The sequence below is a fragment of the Thamnophis elegans genome, chromosome 10 (assembly GCF_009769535.1).
Source record: "Thamnophis elegans isolate rThaEle1 chromosome 10, rThaEle1.pri, whole genome shotgun sequence".
Lineage (NCBI taxonomy): Eukaryota > Metazoa > Chordata > Lepidosauria > Squamata > Colubridae > Thamnophis > Thamnophis elegans.
In genome coordinates this window covers 23834380-23856613 of record NC_045550.1, presented here as the reverse complement: position 1 = coordinate 23856613, position 22234 = coordinate 23834380, and the positions used below count along the sequence as shown (strand labels likewise).

The following is a 22234-nucleotide window of genomic DNA, read 5'->3' as shown; positions in this document are numbered from 1 at the left end:
TCCAATATCACCCTTTTCAAGAAGATGGTGACACGGTAGTGATGGTGATGATGATGATGATGAAGAAGAAAGAAGGAAAGTGTTGCCTTTTATTAGAACACTCCACTAGACCAGCACTGTATGACCTTTCGGAGCCTTGGCTAGCAAGGGGACATTGTCTGGTTGTTGCCACTGGCTCATTCATAGGTAACCGTGTCTTCTACGGATGATGCTGAATAAGGCCAGCCACTCTGTAATGCAAGAGTCCATGCATAGGCAAAGTTCAGATTTCACTCACAGGAAGAGGCCACAGAAGTAACGCTGGTAATCTTGGAAGTGTCATCTGACCATGGCTGAAGGTTCTGGAGGGCAAAGAGGGAGGAATTGTGAACACAGATTGGGTCTGCTTGGATGGGCTGATTGATGGTTTTCTGGAAGGCCTCTTGCTGGAGCTGCATGAGGATGCGATTGGCTTGCTGTCGCTCTGCTTCCCGTTCTTCTGCAGTTTGCCGCCTAAGAGAAATGCACGGAGTATGTCAAGTTTCAGCAGGACAACAGATGTCTCTTACTTGTAAAAGTTAACTCCCATTCCATTTTACCACAGCGTCTTCCCATCTTTTGGAACATTCTTATGCTCAAGGATTTTTTTCCTTTCCATTATAGCCAAAATGAAAAGTCACATTTAAGGCAACCTGCTGCCCAATTATAGTAAATAATTGAGCATGGAGAATCCATGGAACAATCAAAGGGAACACCCCTTAAAAGACCTAGCCCTTCTTTGAAACCATCTAAATGATTGACCATCCTAGTGGCAGCCAATACACTAACTTTGTGTTGTCTGAAGCAGCACATTCTGTTCTACTACCTGCATCTATCCATTAATTACTAATGTCATTTGGTTAATGTTAGATTTTAGAATTATGAGGGATCAGCTGTATGTGTGTGTGTGTGATGGTGTGAATCTGATTATTTTCTCCTTACAATTTATGTGAGTGGAAAATGTGAAAAACAAGCTGCAGATTCTAAAAATTGCTCCATCTACTGAATGTTTTAAAACTGTACCACAATTACACAGAACACTTCAAACCCTTTGAAAATTTATACACTAAACTAGTCCACATCCACCACTTGTAGCAACTAACAGGATCTAAAATCATGTCATAATCAGAAGCATTGAAGATGAAAACAAAATAGATAAAGAAGATAATATTTGTGGCTCATAATGGACTCTGTTGGGTTCTGGGTGCTCTCTGAGCTTGGTTGTTTGCTTGAAGACATTTCATTACCCAAGTAGATAACATCATGGTAATGAAAGTCTACAACAAAACAATCAAGCTGAGAGAGCATCAAAGAACCCAAAGAGTCCACTATAAACTAAAGTTGGTGCCACTCAATTCACAAGAATTTATCTCATGCCACAGTATGATTCCCAAAGAGATACATAACACCTTTCAACTTTTTTGCTCCAAATAACTTCCTTTAATTCTACTTTATTTAAGGACTATGAAATAATCAAAAGGACAAAGAAGTCCATAAGAAGCTACTGCGGAGGGGGGGGGGGGGACAAGGGAAAAGAAGGGACCAAGGAAAAAAACCTGAGAGAGGCAGAAAAATGAAGGAGTTTACAAGAAAACTGTCAGAATAGGAAGAAGTATGAAAGGTGTTAGCAGTTCTCTTTCCAGTTTTGTAACTTAGTGCTATGATCTGGCATGTGCCAGATCCTGCTTTTCTACCAGAAGAATGAATTGAAGTTACTTTTAAGACAAGTTAGAAATTATTTGCATTCATCTCTCTTTCTTTCTTTCACAATCACTTTATCCTAAATCTGATTAATAAGGAATTGATTCTGGATTTTAGAAATTATCTCTTAAGTAGCAATATTCAAACAGGAAAGGGAAGACTTCAGGCTTTTTGGAGCTACTGTCATCAGATGCATCAAGTACTCTGCTTTGATAAGCTTACAATAGAACTGTGGTATTTTAAAATAAATGCTACAATACTCTTAACTGTCTTTTAAAAACAGAAACCCAGAAAAATATTATAGATTACCTGTTTATAGTGATTATATGGCATCAAATTGTTGTTGGCTCTTAGTGACCATATAGACTCTTAAAAATAAATACATTTGATATGTTATTTTAATATCTGAAAAGTTCACCAAATTTTATAAATCATTACTGTTCCCATCTGAAATACTTTGGAGATTTGGGGGAAGAATGCCAAACTCAAAAGATTTCTGATGAGAATGCTAATATCAGGAAAGATTTGACTTTTCACCCTTTCATACCAACATCTGCAGTTATCACCACAGGTTGAAACCACCCTTAATCCTAGAGGAGGGTTGTTCCTGGTTCGGCCCAGTTTGGCCGAACTGGTAGTGGCAGCGGCGGGAGGCTCCATCCACCCATCCCGACACTTCTGTGCATGTGCAGAAGTGTCACACATGCATGAGAGAGAGAGAGTGCACACACAAGCGAACCAGTAGTAAAACCGGTACAAACCCACCACTGTTTACTCCCTAATTTCCCTAAAACATTTTGCTTTGACTTAGACTTAGAAATTTCAGAAGTGAAATAATACACAAAGAAGTGAATCAGCATGTCTCCCAACATGTTGAGCTAGGCCAGAAACCAGTAATCTGGGGCCCATATTATGTAGCAAATTCCATCAAAGCTAAAGTCAACAAGCTAACTAATAAGACCTTTCTTAGAATAACATTCCACTGTTCAAAATTCTGGTGAAATCCCCCAAATGTTAATATTTCCAAGAATCTATACCTTTAAAAAAAAAAAAAAAAAGTCATTCTGATTGGAATTAGGAGGAGACTGATTTACTGTCCATCAAACTATTAATTTCCTCTTTTCTTTACTTGGTAATAAACTGTTTTGAAAATCATTTTATAATGAAACTCTAGGAGATTCCTTTTTATTATCTTTATTGATATTGATCTCCTTCCATTGCTGCAGTTCACAAACAGTCAGACTTTTAGTCATAATATAAAACAATTTCTACCTGGAATATTGGTTTAGTTTGATTCCATTGGATCTGGGAAGATTATTGAAACAATTATCAAAAAGGAGAGTCGTGAAATGTGGTACATAATGCAGGTTTAACTCCTTAAAGCACAGAGAACTTATTAATTTAAAAACTTCAATACTTTTCAAGAAGAGTGGAGATGGGAAAAAGAAACGATATTTCTGTCTTACAGGTAGTCCTCATGACCATTCATTTAATGACTGTTCAAAGTTAGAATGCCACTTAAAAAGTGATTTATGACCAGTTTTCCCACTCACCATCACTGTAGCATCCTCATAGTCACATGATTACAATTTGGCACATGGCAACTGGCATGTATTTATGACAGTTGTACTGTCCTGAGATCATATGATCACCATCTATAACTTTCCCAACTGGCTTCCAACAAGCAAAAACAATGGGAGAAGCCAGATTTGCTTAACAGCTTAACATCTGCAGTGATTCGCTTACTAACTGTGGCAAAAAAAGGTCATAAAATGAGATTCAACTCACTTAAAAACTTCTTGCTTAGCAATGGACATTTTAGCCTCAACTGTGGTTGTAAGTCAAGGACCACCTATATTTGAGAAGTTTACTTCTCTCTTTCTGAGAATGTTTTATGTTTAGATCTAAACTGTGCCCTTTTGCACAAAAAATGCTCCATTAATATCACTATATCTTACAGGAGATTACACCTAAGAGGAAATGCAAAAAAAAATATGCAAGGCCTAGACACAAATAGCTTTAATACAGTACAGCATTTAGATCAATCTGATTTCAAGGCAGGTATATAATCTGATCTTATGAATTCATTATGGCCTCAAATACTTAACTTTTACTAGGTCATGACCAACATTTCTGTATTAACAGTAGAACCATCAATTGCCTATTAAAAATATATCAGATCTCCTTGGCAGATTTGAAATTACAACCATGAATAGCGCTCCTCTCTGAGAGCAAGTGAGTTAATGTTACCCAACAGCAATAGCACTTAGAGTTATATACCCTTTCATAGTGCCTTATAGCTGTCTCTAAGTAGCTTACAGTCAGCATCTTGTCCCCAAAAATCTGGCTCCTCACTTTACCGACCTTGAAAGTTCAGAATCGAATTCCTGGAGTGAGCAGTGAGTTAGCCTGCAGTACTGCATTCTAACCACTGCGCCACCAGGGCTCTTCAATCCCTCCAAGGCACTGCAGCAGTCAAAACTTGAGAGAAAGAATATACCTACATCCCTAGATAAGAAAGTACCAGAATTTTAAAAAAAATGCATGCTGAAATAAATGTGCAACAGCTTGGGATAGATGAGCAATTAGATGCTATAGATGTGGAATGTTTACATACACACATAACTGTAAAAGACTCCTTCGAGTTGATTAACACAAAACTGAAGACATGTACAGTGAGGCAAAAAAGTATTTAGTCAGCCACCAATTGTGCAAGTTCTCCCACTTAAAAAGATGAGAGAGGCCTGCAGTTGACATCATAGGTAGACCTCAACTATGCAAGACAAAATGAGAAAACAAATCCAGACAATCACATTGCCTGATTTGGAAAGAATTTGCAAATTATGGTGGAAAATAAGTATTTGGTCAATATCAAAAGTTCATCTCAATACTTTGTTATATATGCTTTGTTGGCAATGACAGAGGTCAAATGTTTTCTGTAAGTCTTCACAAGGTTGGCACATACTGTTGCTATTATGTTAGCCCATTCCTCCATGCAGATCTCCTCTAGAGCAGTGATGTTTTGAGGCTGTCGCTGGGCAACACGGACTTTCAACTCCCTCCAAGGTTTTCTAGGGGGTTGAGATCTGGAGACTGGCTAGGCCACTCCAGGACCTTGAAATGCTTCTTATGAAGCAACTCCTTCATTGCCCAGGCAGTGTGTTTGGGATCATTGTCATGCTGAAAGACCCAGCCACGTTTCATCTTCAATGCCCTTGCTGATGGAAGGAGGTTTGTACTCAAAATCTCACGATACATGGCCCCATTCATTCTTTCCTGTACATGGATCAGTCATCCTGGTCCCTTTGCAGAGGAACAGCCCTAAAGCATGATGTTGCCACCCCCGTGCTTCACAGTAGGTATGATGTTCTTTGGATGCAACTCAGCATTCTCTCTCCTCCAAACACGACAAGTTGTTTTTCTACCAAACAGTTCTACTTTGGTTTCATCTGACCATATGACATTCTCCCAATCCTCTTCTGGATCACTCAAATGCTCTCTAGCAAACTTCAGACAGGCCCGGACATGTAGTGGCTTAAGCAGGGGGACACTGCAGGATGTGAGTCCCTGGTAGCGTAGTGTGTTACTGATGGTAGCCTTTGTTACGTTGGTCCCAGCTCTCTGCAGGTCATTCACTAGGTCCCCCCGTGTGGTTCTGGGATTTTTGCTCACCGTTCTTGTGATCATTTTGACCCCACGGGGTGAGATCTTGCATGGAGCCCCAGATCGAGGGAGATTATCAGTGGTCTTGTATGTCTTCCATTTTCTAATGATTGCTCCCACAGTTGATTTCTTCACACCAAGCTGCTTGCCTATTGCAGATTCAGTCTTCCCAGCCTGGTGCAGGTCTACAATTTTGTTTCTGGCGTCCTTCGACAGCTCTTTGGTCTTCGCCATAGCGGAGTTTGGAGTGTGACTGCTTGAGGTTGTGGACAGGTGTCTTTTATACTGCTAACAAGTTCAAACAGGTGCCATTAATACAGGTAATGAGTGGAGGACAGAGGAGCATCTTAAAGAAGTTTACAGGTCTGTGAGAGCCAGAAATCTTGCTTATTTGTAGGTGACCAAATACTTATTTGGTCCACCATAATTTGCAAAAAGATTCTTTCCACATCAGACAATGTGATTGTCTGGATTTGTTTTCTCATTTTGTCTCTCATAGTTGACATAGTATGATGTCAATTACAGGCCTCTCTCATCTTTTTAAGTGGGGGAACTTGCACAATTGGTGGCTGACTAAATACTTTTTTGCCCCACTGTATTGTGAAAGACTTGTATACCGTACCCTAGGACATAATGTAGTTTCTTTTTATTTGTCTTAGGGTGCTGAATAGTCATAGGTACATGTGACTCATTTAACAGTCATGCTCTAAAAATACCCCATCTTAATATAATAAGGTGGGGAGAGAGAGGGAGGGAGAGGGAGAGGGAGAGAGGGAGAGAGGGAGAGAGGGGGAGAGAGAGAGAGAGAGAGAGAGAGAACCACAGTTCTCAGCATTTGCAATGATTGAGAAGGATGGGAGGCTTGATCCAATAATTCTTGAAGGGGAAGTTTAGAATAAATAGTTTAAATATATGTTAATTTTTCATATGAAGCAATATGTTTTAAATTAAGCCCCTTGTATATGGGTGTGTCTACAAATGCACTGGGTGAGGGTCTGTATGTGTACTGGGAAAAGGATTCTAAAACCATATTCTGCTCAACCTCTAACAAAACAAAAGTGCATGAATAAAAAATACCATTTTCTTTCCACTACAAATTTACTCCTGATGCATATTTAATATTGTTTTGACTCAGAGAAATGTAACCCGGCCTCTTCTGTTGCTGTTTAGCTGGGTTTGTAATTAGTGAAAACAGATTTATTAATTTCAGTATGGAATATTTTTCTCATTTAGCCAAGTTGTTCACTTGGCAGAGAAAGCAGTAATTTGTTAACGAACAAAAAAACAAAGCCAGGCTTTATGCAGGGTGGGGGTGGGTGGGAGGAGGGAAAGAATAAAGTAAGCACCGTGTCCCACCTCAATTTGTTTCAAGACTGCAATAGAAAGCAGCTTAGTTACAGCTCTTCAGCCAGACCTTCATTGCCTTAATTGCAAATATGCAAATTCAAGTAAAGCTTTCCTGGCACTGAGAAGAAATGTCTCGTGGGAGAAGTTCCATCCAGACTGCACTGGGACCTTGGAAACATTGTCAAAAAAAGAAATATTTGCTTCTGAGTACAGTCCACTAAATGTTAATTACAAAAAGAATGAAATTCTGTGCACACCTACTCTGAAATAAACCCTGGTGCATTAGAATACAGGAAGTCCTTGCTTAGCTGTCAAAATTGGGACCAGCAGTTCTGTTGCTAATCTGCGGCTGCTAAACTGCAGCTGCTAAGACAAAAATCTTATGACCTTACTACCCATTCAGTTATTAAGTGAATCACCATAGTCTTTAAGCAAAACATCATGTAACCACAACTTATGATTTTCTTTCCGCATTTTCCATTAACTCTGCTTGACACAAGCCGACTGGGAAGCACACAATTAGCAATCACGTGTAATGGTCCTTAATGCATGCCATGCCAGCTACAAAATGCCTGAATAGTAGTCCTGAAACTATAGGATGTTGCAATAGTCAAATATGCAAAGATTGATCATAAATCTGACTTTTTTATACTGTTGCAACTTCAAACGGTTGCTAAACAAGGGAGTTATAAGCGAGGCCACATGTACTGGATTGATGAGACCCAGTTTCATGTCCTTACTAGACCAATGAAGTCATGGGGTAATTTGGGCCAATCACTCTTTCCCAATCCAACCTGCTTCACTAAGTTATTATTTTAAAGACAAAATTAGTGGTGCTGCACTTTGAACTCTTCTGATGCCCTGTTACTTCTGTTAACCATAAGCCTTTCCAGGTTGTGCATTGCTGGGTAGGGCCCATTCTTAAAGGAGGGTTCATAAGTATCAGAAAAGCTTAAGGCCGTGATGGCGAACCTATGGCATGTGTGTCACAGGTGGCACCCAGAGCCATATCTGCCGGCACGTGAGCCCTCAGCTCCAGCATGCATGCACGCACCGGCCGGCTGATTTTCAGCCTTCCAAATTGGGGGAGGAAATTTTTGCCCTCACCAGGCTTCAGGAAAGCCTCGTTGGGCCCATTTTTTGCCCTCCTCGCGGTCCAGGAAAGGCTCTAGAGCCTGGGGAAAGCGAAAACGGCTCCCCCTGGCCCCCTGGAAGCTGGAAACGGATTTTTTCCAAACTTCTGGTTGGCCCATTGGGCCCCTTTTTCACCATCCCCAGCAGGGGTGGGTTCCTGCCAGTTCTAACCTCTTCTATAGAAGAGGTTCCACAAATCTACAGTGCCGTTTAGAACCGGTTCCAGCTCCCTCCCCCCGCCCGTCCGCACATCATGATGATGAAGAGCGAGAGGAGGAATTCTGGGAGTTGAAGTTAACAAGTCTTAAAGCTGTCAAGTTTGAATATCCCTAAAGGGTTAGGGGTGCAAGGATCTTGTAACTTGACAGCTTTAAGACTTGCACACTTCAATGCCAGAATTCCTGAGCCAATATTTCGGTTGCTAAGCAAGAGCGTTGTTAAGTGAGTTTCACCACATTTTACAAGTTGGCCACGCCCACCCAGTCACATGGCCGGCAAGCCACTCCCACCTGATCACATGGCTGGCAAGCCACTCCCACCCTGTCACATGGCCGGCAAGCCACTCCCACAAAGCAGGCCACACCTACATAAGAGGTTCTAAAAATGTTTGAAACCCATCACTGATCCGCAGGCTCCAGAGGCTTTCCTGGAGCCTGGGGAGGGCAGAAACAACCTGCCCCGCCTCCCCTGGAGGAAATACCAAGCTCAGCTCAGAGGCGAGCAGTGTGGCGCGTGTGGGAGTGAGTGTGGGTTGTGTGTGCACGCATGTGCATGTGGGGGTGTACTTTGCATTATGGGTGCCAGCATGTGCAGGCACTATCGCACGCATTCCCTTGCATTTTTGGCACCCAAAGACAAAAAGGTTAGCCATCACTGGCTTCTATTTTATTCCTTAAAATCCTCACAAACTGCAGGGAAAGGAACCAAACATTCTAGAAAACTTTGCAACCATAGAAGGCGGTCTCTGGGTCACATCTGGGCAAGCTGTCTCTGGATTACACTTGTGCTACATCTGATATCTTTATAAGATAAGCAGGCTATTTGAGAATTTTTTTAAAAAATTGCCCAAGGAAATATGGAGGGAGGATTATTTTTCAAGGGACACAGGTAAGAGCTGCAGTGGTTAGAATGTAGAACTGCAGGCTACTTCTGCTGACTGCTGGCTGCTTCCAATTTGGCAGTTTGGCAGTTTGAGGCTCAAGGTTGACTCAGACTTCCATCCTGCCGAGATCAATAAAATGAGGACTCGGATTGTTGGGGGCAATATGCTGACTCTGTAAACCGCTTAGAGAGAGCTGTAAAGCACTGTGAAGTGGTATATAAATGTAAGTACTTTCGCTATTGCTTCTAAAATCCCACTAGAAGGCACCCTTTAAGGGAACAGACCTGGAAGATGCCCATCCTAAATAACCTGATGGCACCCAGACAGGTTCCTCATGAAGAGGCAATCCCACAAATAACATGCTGTTTGGTAATGTTGAGCCCCACTTTGAATTGTAAACTGGAAAGAAAGAGGGAGGGAGTAGCTGCTCATATAACAGCAGCATGATAGGGGCAAACCAAGAGATATCCAATACTGGATATGCAGTGTTAAAGATGTGTTATACTACAATTGTAAAGACAGTACAATCCTATTTGAGAATAAAGTATTCAAAGTTCTGTGTAGCGATTTCTGCAATAATAATTGTCTTTCATATAGTTCCACAATCCACTGAAAAAAGTAAATTTATAAACAGAGCTCAAGTAATGCATTCTTGCCGTTTCCCATTCTTGGTCTCTGGCAGAACTGGACTGATTATTTATACCAATCAGGTCCCAGTCTCTTTCCTTGCAATAATTTTCCTGGCATTCTTTTCCTTTATCTTGGTTATGTATAACTTAGGCTTTGCTGGTAGCAAGTGTGCAAAGTTCTTTTTTCTTGCCAGCTTTCAGATAGGCTGAAATCCTTGGCTTTTTGGATGATTCTGTATGGCAACATACTAGTGATGATTGATATTTAGCGAAGTCAAGAACAGTTCATAATGGTGACATTATAGGTAAAGGCTATTTTATAAGTGAAGACTATTCCCTTTTTCATTTCAAAAGGAAACTTCCAAGATCTACCAAAGATATCACCTTTCTCCAACCTGGGTGTTAGAAAATTCCCAGAATTCTCAGCAGAAAACATGCTATTTGAGGAATTCTGGGAACTGAAACCCACATATAAGGAAAGTATTAGATTGTTGGGCTGAGAAAAAAAATGTCTCTGGGGCCTGAATATGTTGTCTATTTAAAGCATTATGAGAAGGCACACTTCAACACCAATTGCTAAAATTGAGATTTAAAGCCCTTTGAGCCTACAAAACTCAATATCAATTCTGCCCTCAATCTCTACTTACAATAATTAATTTAATTATTTTATATTGAATTCTGCTTTTCCATCAGTTTACACTCCTTTTGCCTATTTTCCCAACAGCAGTCCAATGGAGACAGTTAGAATGATGGGCAATAAATGGCACAAAGTCATCCAGCGAGCTTTCATGCCTGGGGTCAGACACAAGCCTGGGCCTCTTCTTACTTTAACACCTTTCCTGGCTCTTTTACAATATGCATTTCTCTGTATATATAATTTAAGCTTATTATTATGTGACACATGCTTATTTAGAAATAGGTGTTACTTATTCAGTGGGGCTTATTCCTATATACATTGGCATAGGATTGCAGCCTTAATAACATTTTCAGGAGACATTTATAGTATAAGACAGCTTATAGTGAAATTACAGATGGGCACATCATATTAAAAAAACAGAAATGTATTCTTCATTCATGATTATATGCCAATAACACAAATGCCCTGTTTATAACGTTTTATTGCTCTTACAAAAATGAATAATGGAGAGAGAGAGGGAGGGAGGGAGGGAGGGAGGGAGGGAGGGAGGGAGGGAGGGAGGGAGAGAGAGAGAGAGAGAGAGAGAGAGAGAGAGAGAGAGAGAGAGAGAGAAGATTCAAAATGTTCCTATTATTAAGTCTGCTAACTAAATAGGGGGCCAAGAAGTATAGCTCCAGATATCTGTGAGACACTGATTAATAGAAAAGTTTAACATGCTGTATTTCAAATGGAATTATAACATCTGGGACCATGAATTCTTCCAATGATCAATTATGGGCATAAATTATGGGCATAAAAAAGGAGGTACTGTAATGTCAACTACTAAATATTTAAACATCTATTTAAATATTCTCACTTTTAGACAAATCATCAACTCTCCTTTACAATTCACATTCTTTATTATTATATTGGCTGCATTCCAGCACAAAAGCAGCAGTGCATAGGACATGACTGAGCTGTGAAAGTTGAATGTCTTTACCCAAACTACCATTTAGTGGAGGGTTCCTACTGGTTCGGACCTGTTCAGCCAAACCAGTACTGGTTTGGTGACCTGAGTCGCTGGAACCGGCCGTGACCCAAGCCTGCCACACCCCCAAACTGGTTCTCTGGGCAGCGCCGTAGGTGCCGCCATCTTGGTTTTTTGCTTCTGCGCAGAATAGCAATAGCAATTAGACTTATATACCGCTTCATAGGGCTTTCAGCTCTCTCTAAGCGGTTTACAGAGTCAGCATATTGCCCCCAACAACAATCTGGGTCCTCATTTTACCCACCTCAGAAGGATGGAAGGCTGAGTCAACCCTGAGCCGGTGAGATTTGAACAGCCGAACTGCAGAACTGCAGTCAGCTGAAGTAGCCTGCAGTGCTGCGTTTAACCACTGTGCCACCTCGGCTCCCTCCAGAAGCATTTTTATTGTACTGCACATGCACACACAGCGCACATCAAGCAAGTGCGGCATGCACATGTCCGAACTGGCAGTAGTGCCTGCCAGAACCCACGACTGCTTTCGCGCCTAAATATTCAGATTTCGCTTACTGTCAGCACCTCTCCATTAGATAATTAGGAAAGAAAGACCACGAGAGTCCATGGGTGGAAATCAAGTGTACTTTTACTAATTATAAATGGAGAGGTGCTGACAGTAAGCGAAATCTGAATATTTAGGCGCGAAACGATTGATATATAGAATAGCCCATTCCCCTCCCCTTGGCATCACAGTTACAGTCCAATCATAATTCTCCCAAGTGTCAGGTGCGAGATAACTTCAAAAGGCATCACAAAGATGGAATGTCGGTGCCGTTAGTCCTGGCGGGAAACTCCCACACATGCGTAGTCCGATCAGCAGCTGAACTCCAGAACCTTCCTCCAGCACAATGAGTAACCCCTCCCAAATACCATGCCCTCCCTCCCCGTTTCATGGCAGCCGAAGCAACAGCAAAGCAGAGGCTGACATAGTTAGCTATAGTTAGTCAAAAAAATACTATGGAAGGGAAGGTAATTATTCTAAAATGATGTACTGCTGGTGTAGGATACTAGAACCAAGAGGTATAAAGATACTTCTGGTTTGTTTGGAAAATATGAAAAACATGAACGGTTATTTTACCATGCATAATTTACTTGTAAAAGAATTAGAAACGTTTGGGTTCAAATACATACAATAATGGAAAGAATTTTAAAGATTAATACACCGGAGACATGATTTTTTTGGGGGGGGGGGGACTTGAAGAAACTCCCAGAAAATTGTTTCCTTTGTAACAACAGAAAGACTACAATATGTACAAAGACACAAAGATTCTGACATACTTATAACAGCAATGACTGGTGAAGATGACAAAACTTGCAAAAATGCAATATTGACTTGTTTAATTAGAAAGAAGACAAATACATTTATTAGTGACTGGAAAGCTTTGTAGACATACTGCTGAAAATGGAAAAAATGAACTGATGATGTATGGATTTGATTATTAGAAAAGGAAAAATATGAGAAGAAGGGAAATACGATGTAACTATAGAGAGGAAGGATGGATGAAAAATTTGTAACTGTTATGAAGTAAATTGCAAGCCAAACCTGGATGTGTTTTTTTCCCTTTCCTTTTCTTTCCACTATTTACGTCTTGTACTTATTCACTTGCTCTGCTTTATTCTTTTTCCTTTCATTTATCTTGTATCATGATTTTTATTAGTATGTACATGTATATGTATAACATATTAGTGTATTAGTGTATACAATATCTTAATAAAGATAAAAAATATAAGGTTTTTTAATTTGGAGTGTATTTGCAAATTGAATATATATTTGAAATATATTTTAAAATGCACTGAGTATTTTAAGTTTGTTTGGTTGTAGCTTTTTTTAAAAAAAAGATTCTATTTGTTAATATTTGTATCCCTAGATAACTAGCATTCATTTGCAGTGACGATATGATTACTATTATGCTACCTATATTGCCTCCCTAAGTCCAGGTAAAGACAAACTATCTGTTTAAAATTTTAGATGGGAGAATAGCTTGTTTGCCTCCCAAAACTGTAGTTATTTTCAAGCAGAATGTTAATATCTGGCTTCATGGTAGGTGTCTGGAAGATTTTTTATAATAAAACCACTAGGAACTTTATGAATTTCAAGCAGAAGTGGTATTCAGCTGGTTCGCATCGGTTCGGGTGAACCAATAGGGGAAATTTGGCCTGGTTCCCCAAACCAGTAGTGACCTCTGGCTGGCCCTGCCCCCCTCCCAGTCAGCCAGTCACCGATCTCTCACTCCACCCACCTGCTTGCTGCTTGCTTACTCGCCCCGCCCACCCGCTTGACGCTCACTCACCCACTTGACATCCGCTCAAGCTCGTCATTGAGTTATTCTTTCAAGGGAGCTGGCAGCAGATTCGAACAGTGAGGAGGTTGGGAAGGAACATGAGCCAGTCCTGGAGTCTGGGAAAGGCTCTGATGAGGGGTCCAGAGCTGTATGCCATTTATCAGCTGCCTTCAGAGTCAGACATCAGTGAGGCAGACAAACAGGTGGAGCCTGTTCCCAGTGTGTGCATGAGCAGAGTTGCCATATGAAGAGAACAGCTAAAGAACAGGGGAGTAAGGCAGAGGTGGACGATAAATGGCCCCTCCCAGAGGAAATAAAAGAGGAGCGAAAGGGGAGTGGAGTTTGCAGGAGACAATTAGTTTGCTTAATTGGTTCGTGGCTCTCCAAGACTCCTTGCCAAGTTTTGCAGCTATCGGCCTGCCAGCTCTCCAAGCAAGATGAGGTCTGTGACTGTAATTCCTCCCTTGAAAGACTTTGCTAGATGTGAATGAGCAGAAATCACAATAAATTAATAAATGGGGTTTTTGTCAGGACAAGGAGTTTGCTTCAGGCTCTTGGGAAGCCTCGGTCAGAAGTATGAAACTTGCGGTCCGCAGGCCAGATGTGTCATGCACTGGCCACATCCACCCCCATTTTAGCTAAGGGGGAAAATGTCATGATACATCACGTGACAACAACATGAAGAAACAAGTTTGACATCCCTGCTCTAGCTGCCATGAAAATTCTCTCTCCTCTGCTGCCCACACAGTTTGTCCTAGCAATAGAAAGCTCACCTCTCCAGTTCTAGATCAATCCCAACAATGAAATTTTGCCCTCAATACCTGTGGGGTGCTCAGTGCAAACCTCTCATATTGTTTGAATCCTGTGTGGTTCCCAGGAACAATATTTTAAGCAATGATAACACCTGCCTAGACAACTTAAAGATCAAAAGTAGAACAAGGAACAAAAAATGTTGGGGCAGCTTATCTGATATTTTAAAGACAACATTTCTAGAAATAGCAATAGCACTTAGACTTATATACCACTTCATAGTGCTTTTACAGCCCTCTCTAAGCGGTTTACAGAGTCAGCATATTGCCCCCCCAACAATCTGAGTCCTCATTTTACCCACCTTGGAAGGATGAGTCAACCTTGAGCCGGTGAGATTTGAACTGCCGAACTGCAGCTAGTAATCAGCTGAAATAGCCTGCAGTACTGCCCTCTAACCACTGCGCCACCTCAAAATAGAGAACACTTATGGGTTAAGCCACTTCTAGTCACCTCCCTCCAATCTGTTGCTGAGTCATAGACAGCAAAGGGAATGGCTTGGGATTCTGCTGTGGGTGATGGTAGCCCCACCTCTATTCTGCTCATAAGATGGGTGAAGAGTCACCCAAAATGAGAGATTGTACATACAGTACGGCCTGAAATCCCTTGCTTGTTTCCAAAGACGGAAGACCGGATGCATCAGACCTCACCATGCAAAAGTTTTCCTTGGTTTGTTTCTCCTGTAGCTCTAGCAACGGAAACTGTCTTTCCACAACAAACCTGGCTGTCTTCATTTTGAATGGCAACTCACAGGAACCAGCCCCTCCCCACCATTTCCAGTCCATCAGCCAATAAACCAAGACTCAGCTTTAACCAATCAGTTTTCAAATCATCTGTTCCAAGCTTAAAATAGATCAGAAAGATTGCTGGCTTCCAAAGCAAAACAAATGGGAGATAGCAGCTAATGTATGCTGATTGAAATATTTTCCACCACAACAAAAGTCACATGATGGACGGGAAGTCCTGTACATGTATCTCAATGGTTAAAGATGATGGACTCCATTCCCAATTCCATTCCCAACTAGGAATTATGGGAATTTATATCTAACCCATCTACTGGTCATGTTTTGGGGGAAATGGAGTAAATAAGACACAGAGATACTAATTTAAACATTAGACTAACTTTGACTAATCAGAGATCTAAAAGCAAAGAGTCTCCTTTACCCAGAAATAAGAAAAAGCTAGCTTGCAGTAGATAACGTACATTAATTGGAGGAGGAGAAGAGGGTGAATCAGGTAAACATAGTAAAAATGTCTTACGTATTACATATAAAGGGACACATTCAAAAAGAAGTATGAACACTTAGTGATATATATGAAATTAAATAAATATTAGATATAGGATTGAGTGTTAGGATCAATAGTCAAATACAAAAAAAATCTGAATTCTGATACAACTCTCAATCCCTTTGACATTAAAACTGCACACCATTCATCAATTTCCATCAATATACCAAAATTGCAAGACACATATTTACCACGAGCTCCACTACTCCGTTTGCGGGGAGGGAGGCCTCCTACAAAGAACTTTTAAACAGGAACCCAAACAAATTCTTTGATTCCTGAATGACTCCCAACGGGACTTCTTCCAAGAATGATTGGATCTGTGCCTAGTAGATCCTTGGGGATCTACTTCACATTTGGCAGACCAGATCTCCCACTGAAAGGTTTTAGGGGAAAAACATACTGGAGGTTTGTAGAGAGTTTGGTCTTGATGGCCCAAGAGGTGACCTAGTCCAGTGAATGAAAAACGTGTTCCAGCACAGCAACAGTAGCAACAGCTCACTTGCTTGGTGTGCTTACCTCCATTTTGTTCTCCGGTTCTGGAACCAGGTCTTGACTTGGGCATCAGTCATTTTCAGAGCCTTGGCTAAAGCCGCCCTCTCGGCTGAGGCCAGGTACTTCTGTCGATGGAAGCGCTTTTCCAGTTCACAGATCTGCAGACGGGTGAAGGAGGTGCGTGGTTTCTTCTTCTTGGGGGGTGTCCGGTTCTGGTAGGGGTGACCTATACGGCGTGTTACAGTGAACGGTGAGAGGGCCACTGGAGGGGGAGACAGGACGGGCGAGGGGGGGGGCAAAGAAGCAAGCGGTGACATGATCAGGAAGGACTCCACAGAGCAGCAGCAGAGGAGAGACAGAAAGACACACACCAAGAATCAAACAGAGAAGTAGGAAGGCACAGAGAAGGCTTGGTCACAGAGCTCACAATCTCCTCTTTGCATTTCCAAGCACAAATCTGTTTTGGACCCCCCCCCCCCAATATTTCTTTATTCATGGGCTGCTGTGGAGGAGCTTTCCCATGTCCCCAGGTGCATCCCAATATGGAGGCACCAGACTCTCTGCAAGAAGCGAGCTCTGTGGCAGAGGAGCACTTGAAGGGTATATACGAAGCGGGCAGGGGGCAGAAATGGGGAGGGGAGAAATCCTTGTTTAGAGCGCCAAATCTACCTTGCAAGCTAGGAGTAGGGACTGTACATGTATAGCCCAATCATTTGAATGCTATCTGGGAAAAAGTATGTAAAAATAAAGCTTCAGACTTCTGCAGCTTTCAATAAGAGCATTATTGAATTCCTGTTTTTTAAGACTTTGGAACAAAAGAGATCTTGAAACCCTTCCCTATTATTCATATCCATAGTAGTAGATTACATAGTAGTTATGTAATCATCAAAGTACACTTTCATTTTCATTTGTAAGCATTTTTTATTTTGTTGATTGTTTTTACTGACGTTCATAACCCCAGTAAAGTTCGTACTCTCAGAAAAATCGACAGGAGTTAACTCAAAATAAACCTAATTAAACAGACAGTTTTTTCTGAATTTTGAGCCATTCTCTCTGGATAAAAAGATGTGTATTGTATAGCCTGTAAATTACAGTACCCTTCATACCAATGAAAACAGCTTTTTAAATATTGGGATTATGTCTAAGGAAATATGCATTGGGCTGACTCCGATGCTAAGAGTCCAGTTTTTCAGAATTAAGTGCCACTGAACTCCATGGAACTGACACTGTATGTCACATAATTCGCATGCAATTACAGTGGACACAATTATATATAAATGTGTATGGAACTGAGATGCATCTCTTTCTATCAAAATATGCTTTTAATATTTGATTTATTCATAAATGTCCATGCAATTACCAATTGAAATAATGTTGATGGGAATATATATTTGGCTACTTTGTTTATAATCTTAAATATATTTGTCTCCCAACCTCACTCACTTAAATACATTCCCAAGAAATGTAAAGTGTAAATCATAAAACTAAGGAAAATGTTTTAACTTATAAAGCTAAGAAAAATGTTATTAATGGAAGCAGGAAGGGACAGGAGCAGCACAGGAATGCTTTCCAAGAATTATTCTAGATATAATTGCTCTGAGTTACTTTGACAATCTTTGGAATTTCCTTCATTTATGGCTTTAATTTTAAATCTAGGAAATATGACTTGTTATACATTTTGTAGCATTGTTGGATTGAAGCTATCAGGATAATTGTACTGTCTACTACAATTGTAGTGTTTGGTTTTAGCTATATGGCTTTACATAATGATTCTGCACATGAGGAAATTATTTTTACAGTATTGGGTCCTTTGGGCCTTAAATAAGTCCCCCCTTGCGATTAAAGAAGGCTCTTTTTAAATTTCTCTAAGAATATATTTCACTTGTTACAGCTGTAATTAAAAAACCTATTTTCCAAAATCTTCCTAGCTTAAATAGATGTTTATAGTTTTATTATGGACACTAAAATCACCAACAACAGCAACAGGGATGTTGATAAAGCAGTTGCAGGGATTTTATTTTGGTACATGTATTTTTTCAAATGGGGGGTGGGGTGTTATCTACCTGTACCCTCTTCCCCTCTCTCTAAGGCTGAGCATTTGCTGGAAAGATACTAATCAGATGCCACAGAAAAGTTTAGCTGGAAACTGGGGGAAGAAATAGAAGGAAGGTGACAATGATGTTTAAAATAGGATACCACTGCAATCTATCGCCAACTCTCCCAGATACTTGAGTTTGTTTGCATCTCGTTTAGTGGCAGCAAATCCATTTAAGAACACAGTAAATAATCCCAAAACTGACTTTTGGTTAATTTACCAGCAACATCCGTTACCTCACCTGAGATCTTTCTGAGCCCGCCTGATCTGGGCCCTGTGCTCTCCGTAAAGTTCAGCAGTTTCCCGAACCGAACAAGGAAGGGAGGGAAATTCTACGCACCTTGTTCGGCGGTGCCGAGGCTGATTTTTGCCACAAGTAGCTCCGCGCAGCTTTCGCTCCCCACGCCAATAGGGCTCGCATTTCCCTAGTAAAGTAAAGGCCCTCGGCGAAAGAGCGGCGAGGGGAAAAAAGGCCAAGGTTAGGCCTCTGTAGTAAGAACAAAATCTCTTCTTTCCGAAAAACGAATTGAGACTCGGGATCAAAAAATTCTCTTATATATAAAATATATAAAGCCCGACGAGGACGGGCCGGAGGATGATTTGTTCCCAACTAAAACCGCCCGGCCTCATTTGCAGCAGCCCCTCGGCAGGGAAGAAACCCGGGCGAGGGCTTTTTCGGACGGTTAGGCCTCAGCTGCGGCTGCGCCCTCGCGAGTGGAAATTTCGAAAGAAAAGCCTCTAGTCCGGCCTTGCTAATTGGCGTTGGTGGCGAGGTAATCCAGCAAGCAGGTCTAGAGACCCCCAGTCTAGCGACGGCCAGGAGAAATAAATAAAGCGGCCGCCTGGGTCGTCGCGTCTTCGGGTTAAGCTGCTTCAAGACACTACCAGCCCTGCCAAAAAGGTCCGCTCTCCCTTCTCCTCAGCTTCCGCGGGTCTTTACGATTTCTCTCCGCCATTCAAGTAAAAGCAACCAACTCCCATAGAAACTGAGGCGTGGCGGGCAATTCAAAACTCAGCGCAACCCGCATTACAGGCCTCTTTGCTCGGACCGGGCCGCGTCCCATCCTGCGAGAGCGGGTGCCTACAACCGAAGGGAATTTTTTTCCTCCTTCCTGGCCGCGTCTAGTCCGAAATTGGCTGCCCTTGTTCAGTGATAATGGCTCCCGGTTGGATCTACAATGTGCAGGCCGGGCGTTGCTGTCACTGAACGCCGCGGGGCTCCCGTCAGAGTAAGAATGTCACAGCAAAGAACCGCACCGCCACAGCCTCGATCTGCCCGTTCGTTTTGCCGGGGACATCGCAGCCACCATTACTCTAATCTGCATGTACGGTAATAATTTCCCCGCCCCGGCTGGAAGCCAGGTAAAGGGCTAGCCCTGGGGACTGGACGTCTTATCCTGCTCCGAAGCGTCAGATAATGGGAGCCTTTATTGATGAAGGTCGGGGCTCGCCGTTTAAATTAAAATTGAAATATAATTACCATTATTGTTCGTGGCAGCCTGATTGCAGGGAGGGGCGGGATGAGCGTAAATCTGGGCGATTCGGAAAGAGCATTTGATTGCTAAGATTTATCTTCCAATAGATCTGCCATTAAGCAACGAATTGACATTTTGTTTTCTCTCTTCTCCCCCTCCCCTGACCCTTTTAAGGCACGTCGAATAATGTAGGTGCCAATTTTGGGGTCATGCATACCCCATACTTCTAGGAAAAGATGAACCTGGCCGGAGGGGAGAAAACGGCATAGGTTTCTTGGACTCAACTATAGATCATTTTCTGGCCGTCTTCCTTTCAGCGCTACCGGTATTAATATCATTTCTGCACCGTCTGGCTGAAAGATACAATTCTTTTAAATGTATATTTTAACCCGTATTCCCACGCTCCATAATTTATAACAGTAATCGTGAGGGATGCATACAATTACGCAGAATAAACCTGATCAGGGAATATGTAGACAGACGCATTATTTGGTCAATTTACAATTTCTAAGTTTTGAAATTGTAGTTATGGTACGTTTTTTAAAACCTAGTTATTTTCCAACTTGGACTATTATATACTAACAAAAGTTGGTGAGCTATATCTATGAAATCGTTTGATAACGGTAGGTCTCTCTGTGTACATAAGTATGTGTATACTTACATAGGCATACAGAGAGATAATGATGTTGTGGATGATAGTGATTGCTATAGGGTTATTATAGTAGTATAGTATAGATTCTAGCCATATCTGTAATGTTCCTAAGAGATGTCGTTACCCTTGGCGGACGCGTTTTACGAGAGGAATTGAGGTGGGAAAATATATCTATTCGTGAACGAAGTATAGAAAATTGGAAAAGAACCTAGGTTGGCGGGAACATGTTTTAATTTAAAAATGTTGAAACAACATGCTTGACCTAAGAAAATAAAATTGAATGTTTAAATGTTTTAAAAAGTTGCATAAAGGCTAGGCAAAGAGATTATTTGCCCGCCGATTTGAGCTTCTGAGAGAAGTGGTAAGAGTTTCAGAAAGATGGTATGGTATCCCTTCCGTAGAAGTTTTAATCAATGTGAAAGCTAGTACTAAGTATACTATTAAAATATCGTTAATTTAAGAAGGATAATCAAGTCGCCATGAAAAGTATTAGGAAACGCTTGCTACTAGATGTTTAGCCTTCTGAATTTCTGGCATCGCTGCTCTTTCGGGCCCTACAGCTAAAAGCACATCCGTCAACGCAGTTTATAAATCAACCCAATCGATTCAATTAAAGCGGTTGCAAATCGAATGCGAGCACGGCCGAGATTCTCTCGCTGGAGGGCAGGAGTGGGAGGCTATCCAGCCAACTGGCTTGCGGAGGCAGGAGCGGGGAGACCGTGGGGAGGCAGTGTTGGAAGGCGCCGGCAACTCGCGCGGGGCGGAAAGAGCCCCGGAGCCTCTCACTCACCCGTGAAGCGGTCCTTGGTGTAGCGCCTGTTGCTCTCCATCCAGGGGAAGGTCAGCCCCGTCAGGTTGTTCACGGTGGGCACGGCAGTGGGGAGTGGTTGGGGGACGCCGCCGGCCATGGGTCGGTGTGCCGGCACTCGGATCACGCCCCCGGCCGCGTTGAGGCTATTTCCGTTCATGGCCCCGACCCCGACGTTGAGGTTGTAGGAGCCCGCCAGCGAAGCCATGCTGCAGGCGCCGCCGTTACTGTAGCCCCCGGCGGAGGAGGACCCTCCACCGCCGGGGGCCGAGCCGTAGTGGCCACTCATGGGGTTGTAGGCGCTGCTCACCACACATCCTCCCAGGCCGTAGTCCGCCGCGTCCTGGAGCCGCGCGTTGGAGATCATGCAGCTGCCTTGGTCCGGGTTGTTCAGGATCTGGTCGATTCCAAAGCTAATGGGCTCGGCGTGGCTCTGGTGGAGGTGGTGCGCCCCTAAGTGATCCATGCTGGGCCGAGAGCCACCCCAAAGAGGGTGACTGCCCCCCCTCCTCCTCCTCCGCCACCACCGCCGCCACCTCCTCCTCCTGATTCAGTGCTAGAGATTTTTAAAAAATACGCGCAGCTTTTCTGGTCTCGCTTCACTTGCTCCCGAAGAGGTAAAAAGACGGCCGGAAGCGGAGGAAGGAAAAGCGGGGAGAGGAGGAGGAGGAGGAGGAGGAGGAGGAGGAGAGAGGGTGGGGAGGGGGAACGTGCGCGCCCGTGGGCTCCCTCTCTCGCCTCTTTCCGAGGGCATCAATCATGTTGGCCCAAAGCCTGGCGCTGCTAGGCCCTGCTCCCCCATTGGTGGAGCCCCGAGAAGCGAGGAGGGAGAAAAAGAGACAGGGGGCAAGGAGCTTCCCCCCAGCAAAAATCTAACCGGGGAGCCCGGCAGTAGCAAATCAGCCGATCGTGCGTGGAAAGCGAGGTCCGGCTGGGCAGCGAAACTGCAAGGCTCTCTGTTCTAATTCCCCGCGGAAACTGTTGCCTCTGAAGCGTTTGCTCCGGTGTTTTGAACCTTTGAGCGCCACGTGTGTTCGGTCCTGTAAAAAAAACAAAAAAGAATTATTTCGTTGTAGCTGTTGTC

At 42.6% G+C, this 22234-nt stretch overlaps 1 protein-coding gene across 1 annotated transcript; it reads right to left on the bottom strand.

Moving 5' to 3' along the window:
* Positions 1 to 269: 269 nt before the first annotated feature.
* TLX1 (T cell leukemia homeobox 1) lies at positions 270 to 21616 on the bottom strand. The gene is made up of 3 exons (XM_032224789.1): positions 21133 to 21616; positions 16145 to 16346; positions 270 to 492 (listed from the first exon to the last, which is right to left on the bottom strand). The coding sequence occupies exons 1-3, from the start codon at positions 21614 to 21616 to the stop codon at positions 270 to 272; spliced, it is 909 nt and encodes a 302-aa protein (XP_032080680.1).
* Positions 21617 to 22234: the final 618 nt, after the last annotated feature.

Bases quoted from the DNA above. Each gene is read 5' to 3' on its own strand.
- TLX1 (XM_032224789.1), bottom strand. From the start codon at position 21,616: ATGGATCACTTAGGGGCGCACCACCTCCACCAGAGCCACGCCGAGCCC. The intron at 16,347-21,132 runs GTGAGTGAGAGG...CACGCCGTATAG, and splicing joins CACCAAGGACCGCTTCACGG to GTCACCCCTACCAGAACCGG. The intron at 493-16,144 runs GTAAGCACACCA...CATTTCTCTTAG, and splicing joins AACCGGAGAACAAAATGGAG to GCGGCAAACTGCAGAAGAAC.